At 42.4% G+C, this 22,143-nt stretch overlaps 1 protein-coding gene across 2 annotated transcripts in view; it reads right to left on the bottom strand.

Moving 5' to 3' along the window:
* Positions 1-22,143, bottom strand: part of gsk3b (glycogen synthase kinase 3 beta) — a 127,511-nt gene that overhangs the window by 54,963 nt on the left and 50,405 nt on the right. For both annotated transcript variants that reach the window (NM_001414812.1, XM_003226784.4), the window contains 2 exon segments: positions 9,016-9,126; positions 9,836-9,919. In NM_001414812.1, the coding sequence (NP_001401741.1) occupies positions 9,016-9,126; positions 9,836-9,919 (195 nt within the window).

Below are 22,143 nucleotides of genomic sequence, written 5' to 3'. Positions count from 1 at the left end.
AGTATGGTACAGTTTCATCTTTCATGGGTATCACAGTGGTCTGTGGAAGGTGAATCGGGTGGGGGTACTGCAAATCCCATCATCCATGGCCCACCCTGCACCAAACCGGATCAGGACGTAAAGGGGGCCACATTGCACCTGTGTATCAAGTTTGGTACAGTTTCATCATTCATGGGAATCACAGTGGCCTGTGGGAGGTGAATTGGATGAAGGTAGTGCAAATCCTATCGTCCTTGGTCCATCCTCCCCCAAACTGCTGCAACATATAAAGTGTGTCATTTGGGATATATATACCAGATTTGGTTTAGTTCTGTCATTTGTAGCAGTTGCTGTGGTCTCAAGAAGCGAGTGAAGGTACTGCATGTCCCATCTGTGTGCCAAGTTTTGTCCAGTTCCGTCACTGGTGGGCATCGCAGTGGCCTGTGGGAATCGTAGCAATTGGAAGTACTACATATCCCATCACCCATGGTCCATCATCCCGCAAACGGCACCAGGACATAAAGCGCATCATGGGGTAGGCTGTCTGGAATTGTGGGAGTTGGAGTCCAAAACACCTGGAGGGACCAAGTTGACCCTTGCCTGGTTTAAAGGCTTCCATACAATCCTAGAGTTAGAAGGGGTGCCCAAAGGCCATCTAGTCGAACCCCCTTCTGCCATAGAGGAAGACAACATCCAAGCCCTTCCGACAGATGGCCATCCAGTCATAAATATGATGGGGAGATAGATAGAATCCTAGATTTGAAAGGGGTCTCTGAAGGTCATCCAGTCCAGCCCCTTCTGCTGTAAAGGAAGACATCATCCAAGCCCTCCCAACAGATGGCCACGCAGTCATAAATACGATTGGGAGATAGAGTCCTAGATTTGAAAGGGGTCTCTGAAGGTCATCCGGTCCAGCCCCTTCTGCTGTAAAGGAAGACGCCATCCAAGCCCTCCCAACAGATAGCCACCCAGTCATAAATACGATTGGGAGATAGAGTCCTAGATTTGAAAGGGGTCTCTGAAGGTCATCCAGTCCAGCCCCATCTGCCACAAAGGAAGAGACCATTCAAGCCCTCCCGACAGAAGGTCATTCTAACCATACATATCACTGAGACATTTGTTTAATACTGATATTTCTCCCCCGCCTTTCTGTAATGGACCCAAAGCGGCTTGCAAGGTCATTAAGCCACATGCTAACATCCAGCATATAAATAAAACATAAAAATAACGTCCAGCAATAGTATAAATAAGACATAAAAGTAGAAGAAGCTGCCTTCTTTGGAGCAATCTTGAGGAGGCAAGATGGTGTCCTTTTTTTGGGGGCCTAGGAGAAGAAAGCCAGCCTGGAAGGCCTTAAACATGTCAGCAGAGGGGCCAAAGGGGCCCATTGGTGGGTGGGTAAGGTGGGGGGGGGGGAATAAAAGTTTTCATAAAAACAGCCAAAACCATCCTTGAAAGATTAAAAAGGTAGTCTTTTTTTCCTCTTCAGTCTGTTGTGGAAAGTAGATATAGTAATGTAAATGTAAAGTTTTTTATTATCAGTATGCACAGTTGGCCATGTTGGGTGTTTTTGGTCCAGATCCGTTGTCAGTGGGTTCATGGGTCCTAGGGGTTATGTGTGTCAAGTTTGGTCCAGCTCCAGCCTTCCTGGTGGTGCCAGTGGTATTTTTTATTACAAAAGTGTAGGCCGAAGGCTGTTAAGTGTACCAAAGCTAGCGTCGTTCTGAGGCGAGAGAGTAGGCCGAATGAACCTGCTGGTAGTAGTTTTTGCCTCAGGGGTCCCAGTGGCCTGTGATAGTGGCGGTCAATCAGAAAGCTGGCCCATATTTTGGCCAGCCAATCAAAACGCTTGCACATACACCGCCTGACCAATCAAAATGCTGCTACAAACATACATACAAACATTCACTTTTATTATATATATATATATATATAGAGAGAGAGAGAGAGAGAGAGAGAGATAAATATATAGATATAGATATAGATATATAGATATAGATTTGTTTACTAGCTATGCCCGTCCACGCGTTGCTGTGGTGAAGTATGGTGGTATGGGAAATAAAGTATTGAGGAATTGGTGGTAGTTAAGGTAAAGAGTAAAGGTTTTCCCCTGACATTAAGTTCACTAGTGTCTGACCTTGGGGGTTGGTGCTCATCTCTATTTCTAAACCAAAGAGCTGCCGTTGTCCGTAGACTCCTCCAAGGTCATTTGGCATGACTGCATGGAGCAGTACCTATTGATCTACTCTCATTTGCATGTTTTTGAACTTTAGGGTTGGGAGAAGCTGGGCCTAACAATGGGGGCTCTCTCCGCTCCCCCAATTCAAACCTGCGACCTTTAATAACTTTATTTTTATTTTTTCGGTCCAGAAGTTCAGCAGCTCAGCGCTTTAACACGCTGCGCCATCAGGGGATATTATTTCCCAAAGCTTGTGAATATATAATATTTCTGATGTTTTTTTTTTGTGTCTGTTGGAGGCAAGTATGAATGCTGCAATTAGTGAAAATGATTAGCATGTAATGGCCTTGCAGCTTGTGAAGACTGTGGTCAGTAAAGAATACACACAAAGGGTCAGAAAAATTCTCAAAAGCAAGCTCAATGGAGGCAACACCATCAAAGCCATAAACACCTGGGCCATACCTGTCATAAGATATACTGCTGGCATTATAAACTGGATACAGGCGGAACTGGACAATTTGGACAGAAAAACAAGAAAACTCATGACCATTCATCATTCACTGCAACCTCGCAGTGATGTTGACCGGCTATATCTGCCTAGAAGATCAGGAGGCAGAGGACTCTTACAAGTCAAACAAGCAGTCAAAGAAGAAGAACATGCCCTGGCAGAATATGTAAAGCAAAGTGAAGAACCTGCTCTGATTGAAGTAAAAAATCAGAAACTCCTCAAAGCACAGCAGACAAAAAACCAATACAAGAAAACCGCACTACAAACTAGAGCTGACAGCTGGCACAACAAAACATTGCATGGAAAGTTCCTTGACAAAATTGAAGGAAAAGCTGATAAGGAGAAGACCTGGCTCATGAATGGGACCCTGAAGAAGGAGACAGAAGGCCCGATCCTTGCAGCCCAGGAGCAAGCCATCAGAACAAATGCAATTAAGGCCAAGATCGAAAAATCAGCTGATGACCCAAAATGCAGACTGTGCAAGGAAACCGACGAAACCATTGATCATCTCCTCAGCTGCTGTAAGAAAATTGCACAGACAGACTACAAACAGAGGCACAACTATGTGGCCCAAATGATTCATTGGAACTTATGCCTCAAGTACCACCTTCCAGCAGCAAAGAACTAGTGGGATCACAAACCTGCAAAAGTATTGGAAAATGAACATGCAAAGATACTGTGGGACTTCCGAATCCAGACTGACAAAGTTCTGGAACACAACACACCAGACATCACAGTTGTGGAAAAGAAAAAGGTTTGGATCATTGATGTCACCATCCCAGGTGACAGTCGCATTGACGAAAAACAACAGGAAAAACTCAGACGCTATCAGGACCTCAAGATTGAACTTCAAAGACTCTGGCAGAAACCAGTGCAGGTGGTCCCAGTGGTAATCGGCACACTGGGTTCCGTGCCAAAAGATCTCAGCCGGCATTTGGAAACAATAGACATTAACAAAATTACGATCTGCCAACTGCAAAAGGCCACCCTGCTGGGATCTGCGCGCATCATCCGAAAATCCATCACACAGTCCTAGACACTTGGGAAGTGTTCGACTTGTGATTTTGTGATATGAAATCCAGCATATCTATCTTGTTTGCTGTGTCATAATAATGTAGTAGTAGTAATAATAATAGTAATAATAATGACTTTGGTAAAACACACTGCTTCACTCCCTTCTCAGCCTCCTTTCTGGAAGAATCCTTTCTTGGGAGGTGTTAGCTGGCCCTGATTGTTTCCTTTGTGGAATTCCCAATTTCCCTGCTTTCAGAGTGTTGCTCTTTATTTACTGTCCTGGTTTTAGAGATTATATTGTTCTGTATTATTCTATCACAGTAATTATTTCATATTACAGTAGAATCTCACTTATCCAACATTCGCTTATCCAATGTTCTCTGCCTTTTTTCCAACGCAGTCTGCCTTTTAGTAGTCAATGTTTTTGTAGTCAATGTTTTAAATTCATTGTGATATTTTGGTGGTAAATTTTTAAATACAGTAATTACTACATAGCATTACTGCGCATAGAACTACTTTTTCTGTCAAATTTGTTGTACAACATGATGTTTTGGTGTTTAATTTGTATAATGATTACCTAATTTGATGTTTAATAGGCTTTTCCTGAGTCCTTATTATCCAACATATTCACTTATCCGATGTTCTGCCGGCCTGTTTAGGTTGGATAAGTGAGACTCTACTGTATATTATGCTTAGAATTGGATTATTTGAGGCCCCTTCTACACAGCTGTATAAAATGCACACTGAAGTGGATTATATGGCAGTGTGGAGTCCAGATAATCCAGTTCAAAGCAGATAATATCTATACATATAAAACAGTGATGGCATCAGGGCAGCGGACAAAACAACAAACTACAGGCCCCCCAACCTCGAAATTTGACAATACAAGCCATCATTCACGGCTCTAGGTTGATACAACAAAAAGGAAAAGAAAAATAAAGTCCTAATTACAGGGAGAGGAATAATAGTTTTTATCCAATTGCTGCCAGTTTGAAGGCTAAGCTCCACCCACTTGGTCTCCTAGCAACCTACTCAGCCCAGGGGACAGGCACAGTTAGGCCTCACTTAGGCCTCTTCCACAGATTATCAGATTTTAACTGGATTATATGGCAATGTAGACTCAAGGCCCTTCCACACAGCTATATCACCTATTTAGAATCTTATATTATCTGCTTTGAACTGGATTATCTTGACTCCACACTGCCATATTATGCACATAGTTGTGTGGAAGGGCCCTGAGTCTACACTGCCATATAATCCAGTTCAAATCTGATAATCTGTATTTTATAGGCAGTGTGGAAGAGGCCTAAGTGAGGTCTAACTCTGCCTGTCCCCTGGACTGAATGGGTTGCTAGGAGACCAAGTGGGCGGAGCTTAGCCTTCTAACTGGCAGCAATTGGATAAAAACAATTATTTTTCTTTTCTTTTTGTTGTATGAACGTAGAGGCTTGGATGAGGGGTTGTGCTGTCAATTTTCGAGGTTGTGGGGTGTTTAGTTTTGTTGTTTTGTCCGCTGCCGTGATTCCATCACTCTATTATATATATAGATTTATTTGCCCTATTTATATCCTGCCTTTCCCTACCCTGAAGGGGACTCAAGGCGGCTTACATATGACAATTATTCAAAACTTAAAAACATACAAAACATAAGCTAAAATAAATTGAATTAAAATTTAATATATATTAAACATTAAAATTACGTTCAATATTAAAATCACACCATCCAGAAATTGTAGTCTAAGGCCATTCTGTAGTCATTACAGATATTCCAAAATTTTTGTTGCACTGTGCTATTCTCCGAAGGCCTGATCCCAGAGCCAGGTTTTTACTTTCCTTCTGAAGGTTATGAAGGAGGGGGCTGATCTAATGTCGCTGGGGAGGGAGTACTACAGCCGAGAGGCCACCACTGAGAAGGCCTTGTCTCTCGTCCCCACTGGTTGTGCTTGCGAAACGGGAAGGACAGAGAGCAGGGCCTCCCCAGATGATATAAACAGGCATTCGGAATAGGAATACACAGCAACTAGTTGCAGGACACATTCATAAGGTTATCTATTGACTTTGGTCAACATTTTTCCTCCTGCCTTTGTCCCCACCATGCCCATTGTTAAAACTGAACTTATCACCTTATCGCCATACCCACGATTTTTGCATTTTTATTGCTATTCACACATACCACTCATAGCTACAAAGGTCGTTCCTACACACTTCACTCCATGCATTTAAAGAAGCAAACTTACCCAATATACTCATGAATAAGACTAGACATTTTAGTGAAAAAAATCAATAAAATCTGGGTCAACTTACCTACAGCCAAAGGAAAAAAAATCTATGGTTTACAAGATTCAAGCAAACTGTTCTTAGAGCAATGGTTCCCAACCTTCTGGACTCGCAGAGCCCTTTTCAGAATCAATTTCTATGACGGAGCTCCTTAGATCTACCCTATGTCTTATGTTAACTGTGTTTAGGAGTAGAGGGGGGGGGGGGAGAAGGAGGGGACAGATAGTAAGGGAATTTAAAGAGATATCTAAACCACTACATAATGTCCGTGCAATGAAATTGTATTTTTAAAACTTTGAAATTTACCATATTTCAATTTATTTTCAATTACCACCAATACACATGACTTTACTTTTGGTTTATTATTCTTTAATTTCATTTAATTTTTGTCTTATTTTATTTTTTGGAAGCAGCCGCAGAACCCCTGGAAAGTGCACACAGAGCCCTTAGGGCTCTGCAGGAACAGGTTGGGAACCAACTGCCTTAGAGAATAGTAAAACTATTTAATCTATAATTCTGCATCATAGAGTCATGAATGAATGTATAAAATGAAGAAGTAATTGTGCAATTTTACTAGTATGGTATAAAATTTCAAGTATGACTATCCTTTTATTAACCAAATGTTGCTTTTTTATTTCCACAGAGTGTTTGTATTGTCTGTTCTTGATAAGGCCAACTGGCTAATCAATAAATTGTTGTTGTTGGTATTTCCACAGAGTGCTTAGATGATTTGGAATCAACTACTGTGTTTGCTCACCTTTTTTGGCTAAATCAACTTGCAAAATTAGGGTGTGTATTAGATTCAAGTCATACAGTCAATGTTAAGCCAAAGCCAAAGGGGAAGCTGCTTCAGGAACAACTGGAGCTCCTATTTGAGGGATATCATCTGTAACTTAATTGCCATAGATCAATGCTATGTAATTCTGGGATTTGTAGTTTGGTGAGACACTCTTTGGCAGAGCCAACTCAAGTCCTTGTAAAACTATAGCCCCCATGATTCCGTAGCATTAAACCAAGTCCGTTAAAGTGGAATCATTCTACAGCATAGATGCACCTCAAGGTTTTATTTTCCACTGCAGGAAGCTTTGGTGCTTTAACACTTTTGTTTTTAAAGAAGGATTTCTAAGCAGGAAGCAACTTTAATGGCCATATTACAAAGAGTACATCTTTGGCTGCTGCATGTTACATTCATCAGCAAACACCTTTTTTGGTTTCAGGGTCTTTAAAATTGAGGTGTGCATCAGATTCAATGGTGCATTAGACTCAAGTAAATATCTCTGATTTTCCCTGATTTTAGCCCAGAATTTTCAGACTTCCAGTCTATTAAGCTTAATATAGCAGTGCAAATCTCTTTTTTTGACATTATCTTTAAATTTCTGTGGGAATCTCTATATCATTTTTACACCAACAGTTCATGATCTATTCTGCAAACTGAATCTAGTTTTGTTTCTGCAGGGAAGATGGGGCTTCATCTTCTGTTTATGCAGTCTATTGACAGTGAAGATGTTTGCAATGAACTAGCCTCATAAAATTCAATTAGTCACTCTCCTGCTTTCATGTCTTGATCCCAGGCAAATTTTTGCTACAAACTTGGATTGTGTTCTTGTTTCCTACTTTTGCATTCTGATGGCCTATGATTAACTGGAATCCTGTTTTGGTGTGTGGTGAAATTCCTCCTGGATTCCAGCATAGAACCTTTGTATTTCTTTATTTGCCTTTGTAATTAGGCCATAAAACTAATTACATTGATGATTGTACTGATAGGTTTTCCCCTGGCTCTTACTCAATATTAATATCTTCTTAGTATCTTCTGTTTTTTGAATAAAACTGTATAATTATCTAATTTAAAAGGTTAACTCCTGCACACTTTAATTTGCTAATTCTGCATTGTAATATTTGCATGATCCATTTCTTATTTTACTATGTCTAGCTTTCCCTGAATCATCTGTTTCATATTTCACAGCTTTTGACTTTTCACCTCTGAGTACATCAACTACTTAAAGTCCTTTCAGTTTAAGTCTGGTTAGCTACAGTACTACTTGTCTTCTGCTGTACCCCAGCAAACAGTTGGAGGCCATCCGAGCTCTGGTTTAATTTTAATTGTCTCCTAGGATTTTCATGATAAAAGATATACAAAAGGAATTCACTGTGCCTCCTTCTGCACAGCACTATGATGCCACACAGCAATATGATGACACTGCCACCATCTCTGAAAGATCCCCCACTACTGTTGCCCAGTAGCCATTTGGCTCATTTTGTCTGACTCCTCAGTAAATGCTTGTCTGAAACAGGAGACTCTATAAGCAGCACTACTGCCATCAACACATACTCACAGGAGGATTCAGTACAATCACTATGGAAAGGAAGGACCATGGGGAGTGATGATTGGTCCGTCTACAAAGCCTGACAACTCTTTATACTATTTCAAGAATCTTTGAGTGACTTTAACTTGTGGGTGAAGAACATGTGGCTTGTCAGGACAAATGTGTGTCCTGGAGAAAGTCCATTTTGTCTGAATGAAACCAACTATTGTAATTTCTAGGAGGTTTTTTTTTTAGGGGGGGGGGGGTAATCAATACATCCATGGTATTTCAAAAGCCATCAATTTTGTTTTTTGAGTTGCTGTATATAGCAGAAACCCATTACATATTGCAATACACAATTCTCCCATGTACAGATCTTTCACCATGTTTCACTGCCTTTACAAATATAACATCCACAGTATCCTTAAATACCTCTGTAGACAAAGTATGAATAAGATTTCATTTAGAAAAACGTGAAATTTGTTTTATCAGTAGGATTCTAAACAGTGTAAAGATGGGTACTTTCCAAAGAGGTCTTTCCCCCTCTTCCAGGAACATTGCATTACCACCTCAAGAACCACCATCGTTTCCAAAACAACATGAGGCATGTGATACTGCAATTAGATGGGAATATCCAGCTCCCTTCTGTACTGCATAAATGGAAAACATGTGTTCACATAGCATCGGCGATTCTGACCTACCTCTAAAGAAACAACCAACCAAACAAATAAAAGTTCACAATTTATTTCACTTACCTTCACAAATATCATGGGGAGTGTTTGTTTGGCCCGACTATAATGCCTGGCAACTCTGTACACTGTTTCAGGAACATAGTCCAGAACCAAATTAAGGTATACCTCATCTTTCTAGAAAAAGCAGGGAACAAGGAAACAGAAATTAATAAGAAACTAAATGTTGGGTATTTAGGAAAGTTGATGGTTTTAAGTAAGATCACAATATGCATAAAGTAAAACAGAACTTTATCTACTCTCAAGGAAGCAATACACTAGGACACACATTGATGCTTGTAAATGCCATACCACATGATATTTTTTCGAATAGCGAAGCCAGATATTTTGAACCATCATATTATACTTTATAAAAAGTTTTAATTCTACTATTAAAACATCCAATTTTAAAATATATGCAGTTACATCGTGACCTAAACTACTAAATGAAAGGAGAAGTGATACCTTGCAAGAAAAGGAGAGGCAAAATGTATTGAATAGACTGTTTGGGACATTATGCTTATGTGAAAAACTAGGTTGTGTTAAGCATCAATATAGCAGAGAGGTGCATGTTCCACCACATAATACTTTGACATCAGCTTCAATTTTCTTTGGAAACTTGAGGATTAATTTTCCATGCCTACAGGAAAGCCCCACAGTAGATTAGGTCAAATGCTCACCCCTTCCCCAATGATGCCAGCTCAACTAAGCTCCACAATAAAATACTTTCTCCTATTTCTCCTTCCTGTAAATCATTCCTGCTCCTTGCCACTGCTTCTTCACTAAAAGGTACCCGTAGGAGGCTCATCTGATACAATCGATTTCCTGCATGGCTTTCAAAACTCACCTTCTCTCCACTGGAGTAAAAGAAATAACGCAATCTGACAATGTTGCAATGGTCGAGCTTTCTCATAATTTGAAGCTCCCGATTCTGAAAGAGATAAGAGTATTTGAATGGTCATTTCTAGAAGGTATGGGATCTTATATTTTTAAAAATAATGTGAGTACACAAGAATAATAAAACGTGCAAACCGAATTTAAGATTTTTTTTTATAAAACTATGCTGCTCAGTCGTTCAGTCGTTTTCGACTCTTTGTGACCTCATGGACCAGTCCACGCCAGAGCTCCCTGTCGGCGGTCACTGCCCCCAGTTCCAGTTCCCTAACTATAAAACTATATGTCTAGATTAAACCTACTACACCAGCGGTTCGCAAAGTGTACTCAACGGAGTGCTTAGGGCACCGCAAAGCAGTCAGGGCTCCACAGGGGCCCCCACGCTCCCCTCTGCCTAGGAAGCATGTGACCTGTGGAGCCCCACTGCCATGGCTTACAGAGCCTCCCTGCCTCCACCTCACCTCTCTCCCTTAGATGCTGCCACTGTACCACATCACAAAGCCTTGCTTCCCTGAGGGCAATGCCTCCACCTTTGTCTTCTGCGGCAAGTGGAGGGAGGGCAGTTACTGCCACTGCCTCCATCACTGTGGATCTGCCTTCCCACCTAGTGGACCCTGATGCTCCTTCCTTCTCTCGCTGTTCTTTCTTGCTAGCTGGCTGCCGCACTCCTGAGGCCTGGCAGGAGAAGGCAAGGCCCAGGAGAAGGCGGAGTAGGGCCTAGCCTTCTCTGTGGCGATGGAGGCCTTGACTACATCACTTCCCTCCTTACCATGGCTCTTGCGGCCTAAGGCCACTTCGAGCCATCACCTAGGCAACAGCACTCTTTCCTCCTGGCTTCTATTCTCTTCCTCCTCCTCCTCCTCTTGGGAATCTAGAGGAGGAGGAGAGGTCAATTCTTGCACTGCTGCCTCCAAGGAAGGGTGCTCTCTTTTTCTCTCAGAACCCTCTTTAAGCCACATGCAGGCACCTTTCCTCCAGGCACCTCTTTGGCCCCTCTCAGGAGACTGCCCTCAAAGGGGAACAAACCCCACAGAGCCCTTTCCTTTTCTGGGGAAATTATTATCAGTTAGGATAAAAAAAAGAGTAAGGCCATATCTCCCCTACCCCTGCCTTCTTGGTTCAAAGGGGACTGAAAACAATAGTTCTCCTTCGGGAGATAGGGTAGTCCTCCAAACTCTGCTTTAAAATTTAACACACACGCACACACACACACACATATACTAGCTGTGCCCGGCCACGCGTTGCTGTGGCGTTGTCCTAAGTGGGTTTTTGTTTGTGGAGGCAAGTATGAATGTTGTAATTGGTCACCTTGAGTAGCACTGAATGGGTTTGCAGTTTGAAAGCGTGGTTGTTTCCTCCCTGGGGGAATCCTTTGTTGGGAGGTGTTAGCTGGCTCTGGTTGTTTCCTGTCTGGGATACCCTTATTTTCAGAGTGTTGTTCTTTATTTACTGTCCAGATTGTAGTTTTCTAATGCTGGCTGCCAGGTTTGTTCATTTTGATGGTTCCCAGGAACCCAATAATAAATATAATACAGTAGAGTCTCACTTATCCAACACTCGCTTATCCAACGTTCTGGATTATCCAACGCATTTTTGTAGTCAATGTTTTCAATACATTGTGATATTTTGGTGCCAAATTTGTAAATACAGTAATTCCTACATAGCATTACTGTGTATTGAACTAGTTTTTCTGCCAAATTTATTGTATAACATGATGTTTTGGTGCTTAATTTGTAAAATCATAACCTAATTTGATGTTTAATAGGCTTTTCCTTAATCCCTCCTTACTATCCAACATATTCACTTATCCAACGTTCTGCCGACCCGTTTATGTTGGATAAGTGAGACTCTACTGTAATAATAACAACAACAACTCTGAGGGGAAATCCTTTGTTGCGAAGTGTTAGCTGGCTCTGGTTGTTTCCTGCCTGGAATATGTCTAATTGTGCTCGGCCATGCTCTATTCCCCTCTTTCACTGGCCATCAACCACCTTCCCATGCTGGGGAGGCTTTCCAAGGCCTTTGGCTCTCTTCTTCTTGCCATGGGTGCTCTCCCCTGAGTGGAAAGGGTGTGGGGAAAGGGGAAGGAAGCCTCACTTGTCGGCACGCGGTGGCCGTTAAAGCCCTGGCTACCTGGCTAATGTCGCCAAGTTTCCTGGGCCTCCACACATGCGTGGTTAGTAATTTTTCATTTGGAGGGGGCGGAGGTTTCTGTAATTTGGTTTCTGTAATTTTATAGGGTTTTTTGATAGAAAGACATAGACTGGATGACTATGGATGTCCAAAGAACTTCTAACAGGTCTAAGATTCAAAAGAGACACGCACAAGAAGTGGAAAAGGGGAAAAATAACCAAAGAAGAATTCAAACGTATAGCCAACTCCTGTAGGGAAAAGGTTCGCAAGGCTAAAGCGCAAAATGAATTCAGGCTTGCCAGGGTCATTAAAAACAACAAAAAAAAGGCTTTTTTGCTTACGTTGGTAGAAAAAGGAAGAAAAAGGAGGTGATAGGGCCTCTCATAGAATCATAGAATCATAGAATAGTAGAGTTGGAAGAGACCACATGGGCCATCTAGTCCAACCCCCTGCTAAGAAGCAGGAAATCGCATTCAAAGCACCCCCGACAGATGGCCATCCAGCCTCTGTTTAAAAGCCTCCAAAAAAGGAGCCTCTACCACAGTCCGGGGGAGAGAGTTCCACTGCCGAACAGCTCTCACAGTGAGGAAGTTCTTCCTGATGTTCAGGTGGAATCTCCTTTCCTGTAGTTTGAAGCCATTGTTCCGTGTCCTAGTCTTCAGGGCAGCAGAAAACAAGCTTGCTCCCCCTTCCCTATGACTTCCCTTCACATATTTGTACATGGCTATCATGTCTCCTCTCAGCCTTCTCTTCTGCAGGCTAAACATGCCCAGCTCTTTAAGCCGCTCCTCATAGGGCTTGTTCTCCAGACCCTTAATCATTTTAGTCGCCCTCCTCTGGACGCTTTCCAGCTTGTCAACATCTCCCTTCAACTGTGGTGCCCAAAATTGGACACAGTATTCCAGGTGTGGTCTGACCAAGGCAGAATAGAGGGGGAGCATAACTTCCCTGGATCTAGACGCTATTCCCCTATTGATGCAGGACAGAATCCCATTGGCTTTTTTAGCAGCCGCATCACATTGTTGGCTCATGTTTAACTTGTTGTCCACGAGGACTCCAAGGTCTTTTTCGCACACACTGCTGCCAAGCCAGGCGTCCCCCATTCTGTATCTTTGATTTCCATTTTTTCTGCCGAAGTGAAGTATCTTGCATTTGTCCCTGTTGAACTTCATTTTGTTAGTTTTGGCCCATCTCTCTAGTCTGTCAAGATCGTTTTGAATTCTGCTCCTGTCTTCTGGAGTGTTAGCTATCCCTCCCAGTTTTGTGTCGTCTGCAAACTTGATGATCGTGCCTTCTAACCCTTCGTCTAAGTCGTTAATAAAGATGTTGAACAGAACCGGGCCCAGGACGGGGCCCTGCGGCACTCCACTTGTCACTTCTTTCCATGATGAAGACGACGCATTGGTGAGCACCCTTTGGGTTCGTTCGCTTAGCCAATTACAGATCCACCTAACCGTAGTTTTGTCTAGCCCACATTTTACTAGTTTGTTTGCCAGAAGGTCGTGGGGGACTTTGTCGAAGGCCTTACTGAAATCCAGGTACGCTACATCCACAGCATTCCCTGTATCGACCCAACTCGTAACTCTATCGAAAAAAGAGATCAGATTAGTCTGGCATGACTTGTTTTTGGTAAATCCGTGTTGACTACTAGCAATGACCGCATTTGTTTCTAAGTGTTCGCAGACCACTTCCTTAATGATCTTTTCCAGAATTTTGCCTGGTATTGATGTGAGGCTGACCGGACGGTAATTGTTTGGGTCGTTCTTTTTTCCCTTCTTGAAGATAGGGACCACATTCGCCCTCCTCCAATCTGCTGGGACTTCTCCCGTTCTCCAAGAACTCTCGAAGATAATTGCCAGTGGTTCTGAAATAACTTCCGCTAGTTCCTTCAGTACTCTTGGGTGTAGCTGATCTGGCCCTGGGGACTTGAATTCGTTTAGAGAGGCCAAGTGTTCCTGGACAACTTGTTTCCCTATTTGGGGTTGGATTTTCCCCAATCCTTCGTCCATTCCGTGTTGCTGAGGTTGAAGATGGCTTTCTTTTTCTGAGAAGACCGAGGCAAAGAAGGCATTAAGTAGTTCTGCCTTTTCCCTGTCCCCTGTCACCATCACCCCATCTTCTCCTTGCAATGGCCCTATCGCCTCCTTTTTCTTCCTTTTTCTACCAACGTAAGCAAAAAAGCCTTTTTTGTTGTTTTTTATGTCCCTGGCAAGCCTGAGCTCATTTTGCGCTTTAGCCTTGCGAACCTTTTCCCTACAGGTGTTGGCTATACGTTTGAATTCTTCTTTGGTGATTTCTCCCCTTTTCCACTTCTTGTGCATGTCACTTTTGAGCTTTAGCTCAGTTAGAAGTTCTTTGGACATCCATTCTGGCTTCTTTGCACTTGTCTTATTTTTCTTCTTTGTTGGCACTGTTTGCATTTGCGCCTTGAGTATTTCACTTTTGAAAAACTCCCATCCATCCTTAACTCCCTTGTTTTTTAATATCGGCGTCCATGGAATGCCGCTCAGTAATTCCTTCATTTTTTGGAAGTCAGCTCTCTTAAAGTCCAGAATGCGTGTTTGACTTGTCTTAGTTTCAGCATTCCTTTGTATTGCAAACTGCAGGAGCACATGGTCACTTGCCCCTAAGGATCCAACCACTTCAACTGTATTGATCAGGTCTTCCACATTTGTTAAGATTAGATCAAGAGTTGCTGATCCCCTTGTTGCCTCTTCTACCTTCTGGACCATAAAATTATCTGCAAGGCAAGTGAGGAATTTGTTGGACTTTGTACTCTTGGCTGAGTTTGTTTTCCAGCAGATATCGGGATAATTGAAATCGCCCATGACTACTATATCTCTTCTTTGTGCCTGTTTGGTCAGCTGTTGACAGAAGGCTTCATCAAGTCCTTCATCCTGACTCGGAGGTCTGTAGTAGACACCCACGACAAGATCTTTTTGAGTCCCGGTTCCCTTGATTCTTATCCAGATGCTTTCAAGCTGGTTTCCCGGATTACAGTCTTGCATTTCTTCTGCAACGTAACTGTTTTTGACATATAAAGCTACTCCCCCTCCTCTCCCCTTTGTTCTATTTCTGTGAAAGAGGTTATAGCCCTCAATGGTTAAATTCCAGTGATGGGAGTCATCCCACCAGGTTTCAGTGATGCCTATGACATCGTATGTGTGGTGCTGTGCTAGGAGTTGGGAGTTCGTCTTGCTTATTTCCCATGCTCTGAGCATTAGTGTAAAGACATGTAAGCCCCTGTGACCTCCCCTCGAACTGTTTATTTGGGATTATTGTGCTCTCTGTACTTGGTCCTTGCTGTGTTTGTGCAGCCCTCCGTTTAGCCTTTCGGCGGTTCCCTGTGGTCGTGGGTAATATAGTGTTCGCCAGGCTGTTGTTCCCCTCCCCCAGTGGATCTAGTTTAAAGTGCGCCTGATGAGGTTTGTGAGTCTGTGTGCAAAAAGATGTTTTCCTACTTGTGTGAGATGCACCCCATCGCTTGCCAGTAGTCCATCCTCTTGGAAGAGTAGACCATGGTCAAGGAAGCCAAAATGCTCCTCTTGACACCATTTTCTGAGCCAGTTATTGACCTGTACTATTTTTCCGGCCCTTGTAGAGCCGTGTCCTACAACAGGGAGGAGGGATGAAAAGATCACATGTACATTATACAGTTTTAGCTTTGTTCCCAGAGCTCGAAAATCATTTGTGATCTTTTGAAAAGTATGCCTAGCGGTGTCATTGGTACCTACATGAATCAACATAAGGTGGGGAGGGTGATGGGGCTTTAGGAGCCTGCTGAGCCTCTGAGTGATATGGTGTATTTTTGCCCCCGGGAGGCAGCATGTTTCTCGAGCCATCCCATCCGGTCTGGAAATGATGGCTTCCGTTCCTCTAAGGAGGGAGTCACCTACTACCAAGACCTGTTTCCTTTGAGGATTGACAGGGTCCCTTTTGTGCAAGACAGTGTGTATGTCCCCTGAAGAGTGTTCCTGTTGAAGTGAATCATGTAGGTGTAAAGTGTTGTCCTCCTCCTCAACATCCCCAGTGCATTCATCAATGACAATCCATTGAGATACATCCGAGAGCCCATTACTCTCCCAAGGATGTTCCTGTTGCTCCTGGTCTATGATTGGGGATGGAGCATTTGCATGATTACATAAGTGTGACTGTGGTGATGCACTGTCCCCGTCAGGGCTATCCCCTGCGCATTGATCCAGGGTGGTCCACTGAGTGGTATCTAAGAAACTGTGGTCCTCCACAAGATGTGTTTCCTGATTGTATGTTAATGATGTAAGAATTTCAAATCTGTTGTGTAAATGCAGCTGAGCAGAGGAGTTCTGCGGAGGCTGCCTGGTCCTGCGTCTCCTTCTATGGGTGACCTCCTTCCAAGCCTGAGGGTTGTCTACCTTGAGTTGATCTCCCCATAAGGTTCCTGATCATGGTCTTGGTGGTGTTGGTGTGATGCAGGCTGCTGATCTACAGCAGCGTGTTGTGCAGTGTCCAAGAAGAGCTCGAGTGCCTGAATGTCCTTAAGGGTCTTAATACGGTGCTCGAGCTGTTGGATCCTCTGCTCCATCAGAGTCATCTGTTTGCATTTGGAGCAGATGTAGTTCTCTAGTTTTTGTGTGAAAAAGCGGAACATGCCACAGCTGGTGCATGTGATGGGAATGTTTTGCTTTTGTTGCATCTCTTGGTGAGCGTGGTGGCCAAGTGGGATCTTTGTACAGTTAAGTAATATGCACGCACTTTATGTGCAAACTGCAACAAACCACCTCTTTGTGGATTTGTTTATGTTGCTTTGTTTCCTGTATGTACTGCAAAGGATAGTTAGTAAAGGTGCCTGGCAAATAAAGCTTTCCCAGAAACTCAATTAACAGGGGACAATGCCTGCTGTCAATCAACTTAAGTACCTGGCTCTCTTTCAACACAACAGTCACACAATAGTTAGACTTTGACCACAGGAGCCAAGCCCACACTCAGTTTAAAATCTTAGCCAAATCCTACCTGAAGCCAGGGAGCAAAAATGTCCTCCTGCTGCCTCTGCTTCTGCGAGAACCAACTGCCCTTCTGGGATCAGGCTCTGGCAGAAACTCACACTGGCAAATAAAGCTTTCCCAGAAACTCAATTAACAGGGGACAATGCCTGCTGTCAATCAACTTAAGTACCTGGCTCTCTTTCAACACAACAGTCACACAACAGTTAGACTTTGACCACAGGAGCCAAGCCCACACTCAGTTTAAAATCTCTGCGAGGAGAAGATGGGGTGATGGCGACAGAGGATAGGGAAAAGGCAGAACTGCTTAATGCCTTCTTTGCCTCGGTCTTCTCACAAAAAGAAAGCCATCTTCAACCTCAGCAACATGAAATGGACGCAGGATTGGGGGAAATCCAACCCCAAATAGGGAAACAAGTTGTCCAGGAACACCTGGCTGCTCTAAACGAATTCAAGTCACCAGGGCCAGATCAACTACATCCAAGAGTACTTAAGGAACTAGCGGAAGTTATTTCAGAACCACTGACAATCATATTTGAGAGTTCTTGGAGAACGGGAGAAGTCCCAGCAGATTGGAGGAGGGCGAATGTGGTCCCTATCTTCAAGAAGGGAAAAAAGAATGACCCAAACAATTACCATCCGGTCAGCCTCACGTCAATACCAGGCAAGATTCTGGAAAAGATCATTAAGGAAGTGGTCTGCAAACACTTAGAAACAAATGCAGTCATTGCTAATAGTCAACACAGATTTACCAAAAACAAGTCATGCCAGACTTATCTGATCTCTTTTTTCGATAGAGTTACGAGTTGGGTCGATACAGGGAATGCCGTGGATGTAGCATATCTAGATTTCAGTAAGGCCTTTGACAAAGTCCCCCACGACCTTCTGGCAAACAAACTAGTAAAATGTGGGCTAGACAAAACGACAGTTAGGTGGATCTGTAATTGGCTAAGTGAACGAACCCAAAGGGTGCCCACCAATGCGTTGTCTTATAATGGAAAGAAGTCACGAGTGGAGTGCCGCAGGGTTCCGTCCTGGGCCCGGTTCTGTTTAACATCTTTAGAGGAAGGGTTAGACGGCACGATCATAAAGTTTGCAGATTACACCAAACTGGGAGGGATAGCCAACACTCCAGAAGAAAGGAGCAGAATTCAAAACGATCTTAACAGACTAGAGAGATGGGCCGAAACTAACAAAATGAAGTTCAACAGGGACAAATGCAAGATACTTCACTTAGGCAGAAAAAATGGAATGCAAAGATACAGAATGGGAGACGCCTGGCTAAACAGCAGTGCATGTGAAAAAGATCTTGGAGTCCTTGTGGACAACAAGTTAAACATGAGCCAGCAATGTGATGCGGCTGCTAAGAAAGCCAACGGGATTTTGGCCTGTATCAATAGGGGTATAGCGTCCAGATACAGGGAAGTCATGCTACCCCTCTATTCTGCCTTGGTCAGAACACACCTGGAATACTGCGTCCAATTCTGGGCACAGCAGTTGAAGGGAGATATTGACAAGCTGGAATGCGTCCAGAGGAGGGCAACTAAAATGATCAAGGGTCTGGAGAACAAGCCCTATGAGGAGCGGCTTAAAGAGCTGGGCATGTTTAGCCTGCAGAAAAGAAGGCTAAGAGGAGACATGATAGCCATGTACAAATATGTGAGAGGAAGTCATAGGGAGGAGGGAGCAAGCTTGTTTTCTGCTGCCCCGCAGACTAGGACGCGGAACAATAGCTTCAAACTACAGGAAAGGAGATTCCACCTGAACATCAGGAAGAACTTCCTCACTGTGAGAGCTGTTCGGCAGTGGAACTCTCTCCCCCGGACTGTGGTAGAGGCTCCTTTTTTGGAGGCTTTTAAACAGAGGCTGGATGGCCATCTGTCAGGGGTGCTTTGAATGCGATTTCCTGCTTCTTGGCAGGGGGTTGGACTGGATGGCCCATGAGGTCTCTTCCAACTCTACTATTCTATGATTCTATGTCTTTTGTGGCCAAATTTGGTGTGATTTTGTCCAGTGGTTTTGTTGTTTACTCCATGGGAATTACTCACGTTACATTTTATATAGATAGATATATACACAGATACACGCAGACATATATACAGTGGACTCTCATTTAACCAGAACTCAAGCAAATAGAACTCTCAAGCAACTGCCAACAAATGAAAGAACAATACATTAAAATAAAAGCAATTTTAACTGCCATTTAACTAAAATTGCATACTACATTCACAATGTTGTTTTTATGATACAATAAAATTGAGTTAAGTTTGTCTATTTGCCCCAATTCGCTTTTGGTTACGGTATTTCAATATTACAATACGGACTTTGTGGTATGATATAATATGGCGCATAGTGTTAGTTAGGCCTGTTTTTAATAGTGACTCTCAATCATCCAGAGACTACATATATTCGGCATCTATCAATCCTAATGAGTGCTGGTTAACATACATATATACACAATCTGTAAAAACACACACATGCACACACACACACATATATATACATACATACATATATGCACACACACACACAAAGTTGGGTATCCCATTATCCAAAATTGTCCACATGGATTGCTGATTTCCCTATACATCAGATCTTGGAGATAGGGCCGAAGTCTGTATTGTATTGTTCTTTCTCTCTTTTTGCATTACTAACAACATATGTGCAGTGTGCATAGTAATTTGTTCAAGTATCTACTTAAAATAGCAAAATGTGAACACAAGAATAAAACACATAAACATACATGCACAAAACATAAAACAGACCAAAAAAACTTAATTTATAAACCTCTCACTCCCCATCTAATGGTTACATCTTTTTACTAGTCTACTCCTTCCACACTTCTGCTTTTAATATCACTCCTCTAATTAATGCCACTCCTCTAATTCATAATCTCACCATTGACACCCCCCCCCCATTCTTATTATGACAAAGCAATAAACAAATTCCAATCTTTCTTAAAGGTGGATAAAGATTTTCCCTTAATCTCTTAAAGTGCTTCATCCTGGAAAGAAGTGACTAGTGGAGTACCGCAGGGTTCGGTCCTGGGCCCAGTACTGTACAAAATCTTTATTAATGACTTGGATGAAGGTTTAAGAGGGCATGCTTGTCAAGTTTGCAGATGACACCAAATTAGGAGGGATAACTAATATTCCATAACACAGGATCAGAATTCAAAATGTCCTTAAACAGATTAGAGAGCTGGGACAAAATTAACAAAATGAATTTCAACAAGGAGAAATGTAAGATACTACACTTAGGCAGAAAAAAGAAATGCAAAGATACAGGATGGGTGACGCCTGGATTGACAACAGTCCATGCGAAAAAGACCTTGAAATCTTTGTGGACAACAAATTGAAGATGAGCCAACAGCAGCTTTAAAAAATGGGATTTTGGGGTATACCAAAAGGAGTATAGTGTCTAGATCGAGGGAATTCGTGGTGCCTCTCTATTCTGCTTTGGTTAGACCTCACCAGGAATACTGTGTCCAAATATGAGTACCACAGTTCAAAAGATATACAGTAGAGTCTCACTTATCCTAAACGGGCCGGTAGAAGCTTGGATAAGCGAATATCTTGGATAATAAGGAGGGATTAAGGAAAAGCCTATTAAACATCAAATTAGGTTATGATTTTACAAATTAAGCACCAAAACATCATGTTATACAACAAATTTGACAGAAAAAGTAGTTCAATACGCAGTAATGTTATGTTGCAATTACTGTATTTACGAATTTAGCACCAAAATATCACGATGTATTGAAAACATTGACTACAAAAATGGCTTGGATAATCCAGAGGCTTGGATAAGCGAGGCTTGGATAAGTGAGACTCTACTGTATTTACAAACTGAAAAGTGTCCAAAGGAGGGCAACTAAAATGAACAATGGTATGTTTAGCCTGCAGGAGAAAAGGCTGAGAGAAGACATGATAGCCACGTATAAATATGTGAGAGAATGTCATAAGGAAGAAGGAGCAGGCTTGTTTTCTGTTGCCCTGGAAACTAGGACTCGGAGTAGTGGGTTTGTCATAATCACTCAGGGTTCAAATTACAGGAAAAGAGATTCCACCTGAACATTAGGAAGAACTTCCTGACTGTAAAAGCTGCTCAACAGTGGAACTCTCTGCCTCGGAGTGTGGTGGAAGCTCTCTCCTTGGAAGCGTTTAAACAGAGGCTGGATGGCTATCTGTCAGGGGTACTTTGTGCTTTTCCTGCATGGCAGGGGTTGGACTAGATGGCCCATGTGGTCTCTTCCAACTCTATGATTCTATTATTCTAATCACCCTAGTCAATTTATCCATTTTAGCTAATTCACAAATCTTCATCAGCCATTCCTATGGCTAGCTAATTCACAAATCTTCATCAGCCATATAGCTTATCTTCTTTTCACCATATTTTTCTCCATATATTTCTTGATCCTATTCCAGTATTTAATCATCAACATGCCCAGTTGGTGTAAAATCAAATCATAAATCAGCAATATTATGAAGTTATCCATTACATCTCTGTGCAGGGTTTTTTTCTGTTTGGCCATATAGGAATCCAGATTTTATCAGCCTCCCAGCTGAAACTTTTAATTGGAACTTCCAAGAAATAAGTCAAGACTAGAGTCATTTTGACGAAAATGACATCCTCCTGCTGTTCTGGAAGGTCTCGAGCTTCCATGAAATTATCTCTCTCCTTGGCATTGGTATGTCTAAAACTTCCTCCTGTATATCCTTTCCTTTCTCTGAAATTTCTGCCGGATTCTGAACCACAAGTTCGAGTTTCACTACTTGCTGGTTCATCTGTGTTAGATCCCCAGTCAACTTTTCCAAAGGGTTATGCATTTGTTTCATATCAAGCTGATAAAAGTCCTTTCTGGTTATTCTCAATTCCTCAAACAATTGGGTTAGTTTGACTGTTTCTTGTTTAAGAACAATTTTTCTTGAAATTACCAGTTCTGAAATATCAGGGGTTTTCTTGCACAAATTTTGCTTAAACACACATTGGCACTGCAGTGGATTTTTGTTTGTAGTTTTTACTGAATGTCACTGTGATATATAACAGAAACTAGAATTTGAGAACAACCTCTGAACTCTTATTTTGTTGAAGGTGGTAATTTCTTCCCAAGAGGGCTTATTGAGGGAGGAACCAAAAGCAACACCAT

The sequence above is a fragment of the Anolis carolinensis genome, chromosome 2, assembly GCF_035594765.1.
Source record: "Anolis carolinensis isolate JA03-04 chromosome 2, rAnoCar3.1.pri, whole genome shotgun sequence".
NCBI classification, from domain to species: domain Eukaryota; kingdom Metazoa; phylum Chordata; class Lepidosauria; order Squamata; family Dactyloidae; genus Anolis; species Anolis carolinensis.
The sequence above is the reverse complement of the archived record's forward strand: the minus strand, read 5'-3'. Positions and strand labels throughout refer to the sequence as shown.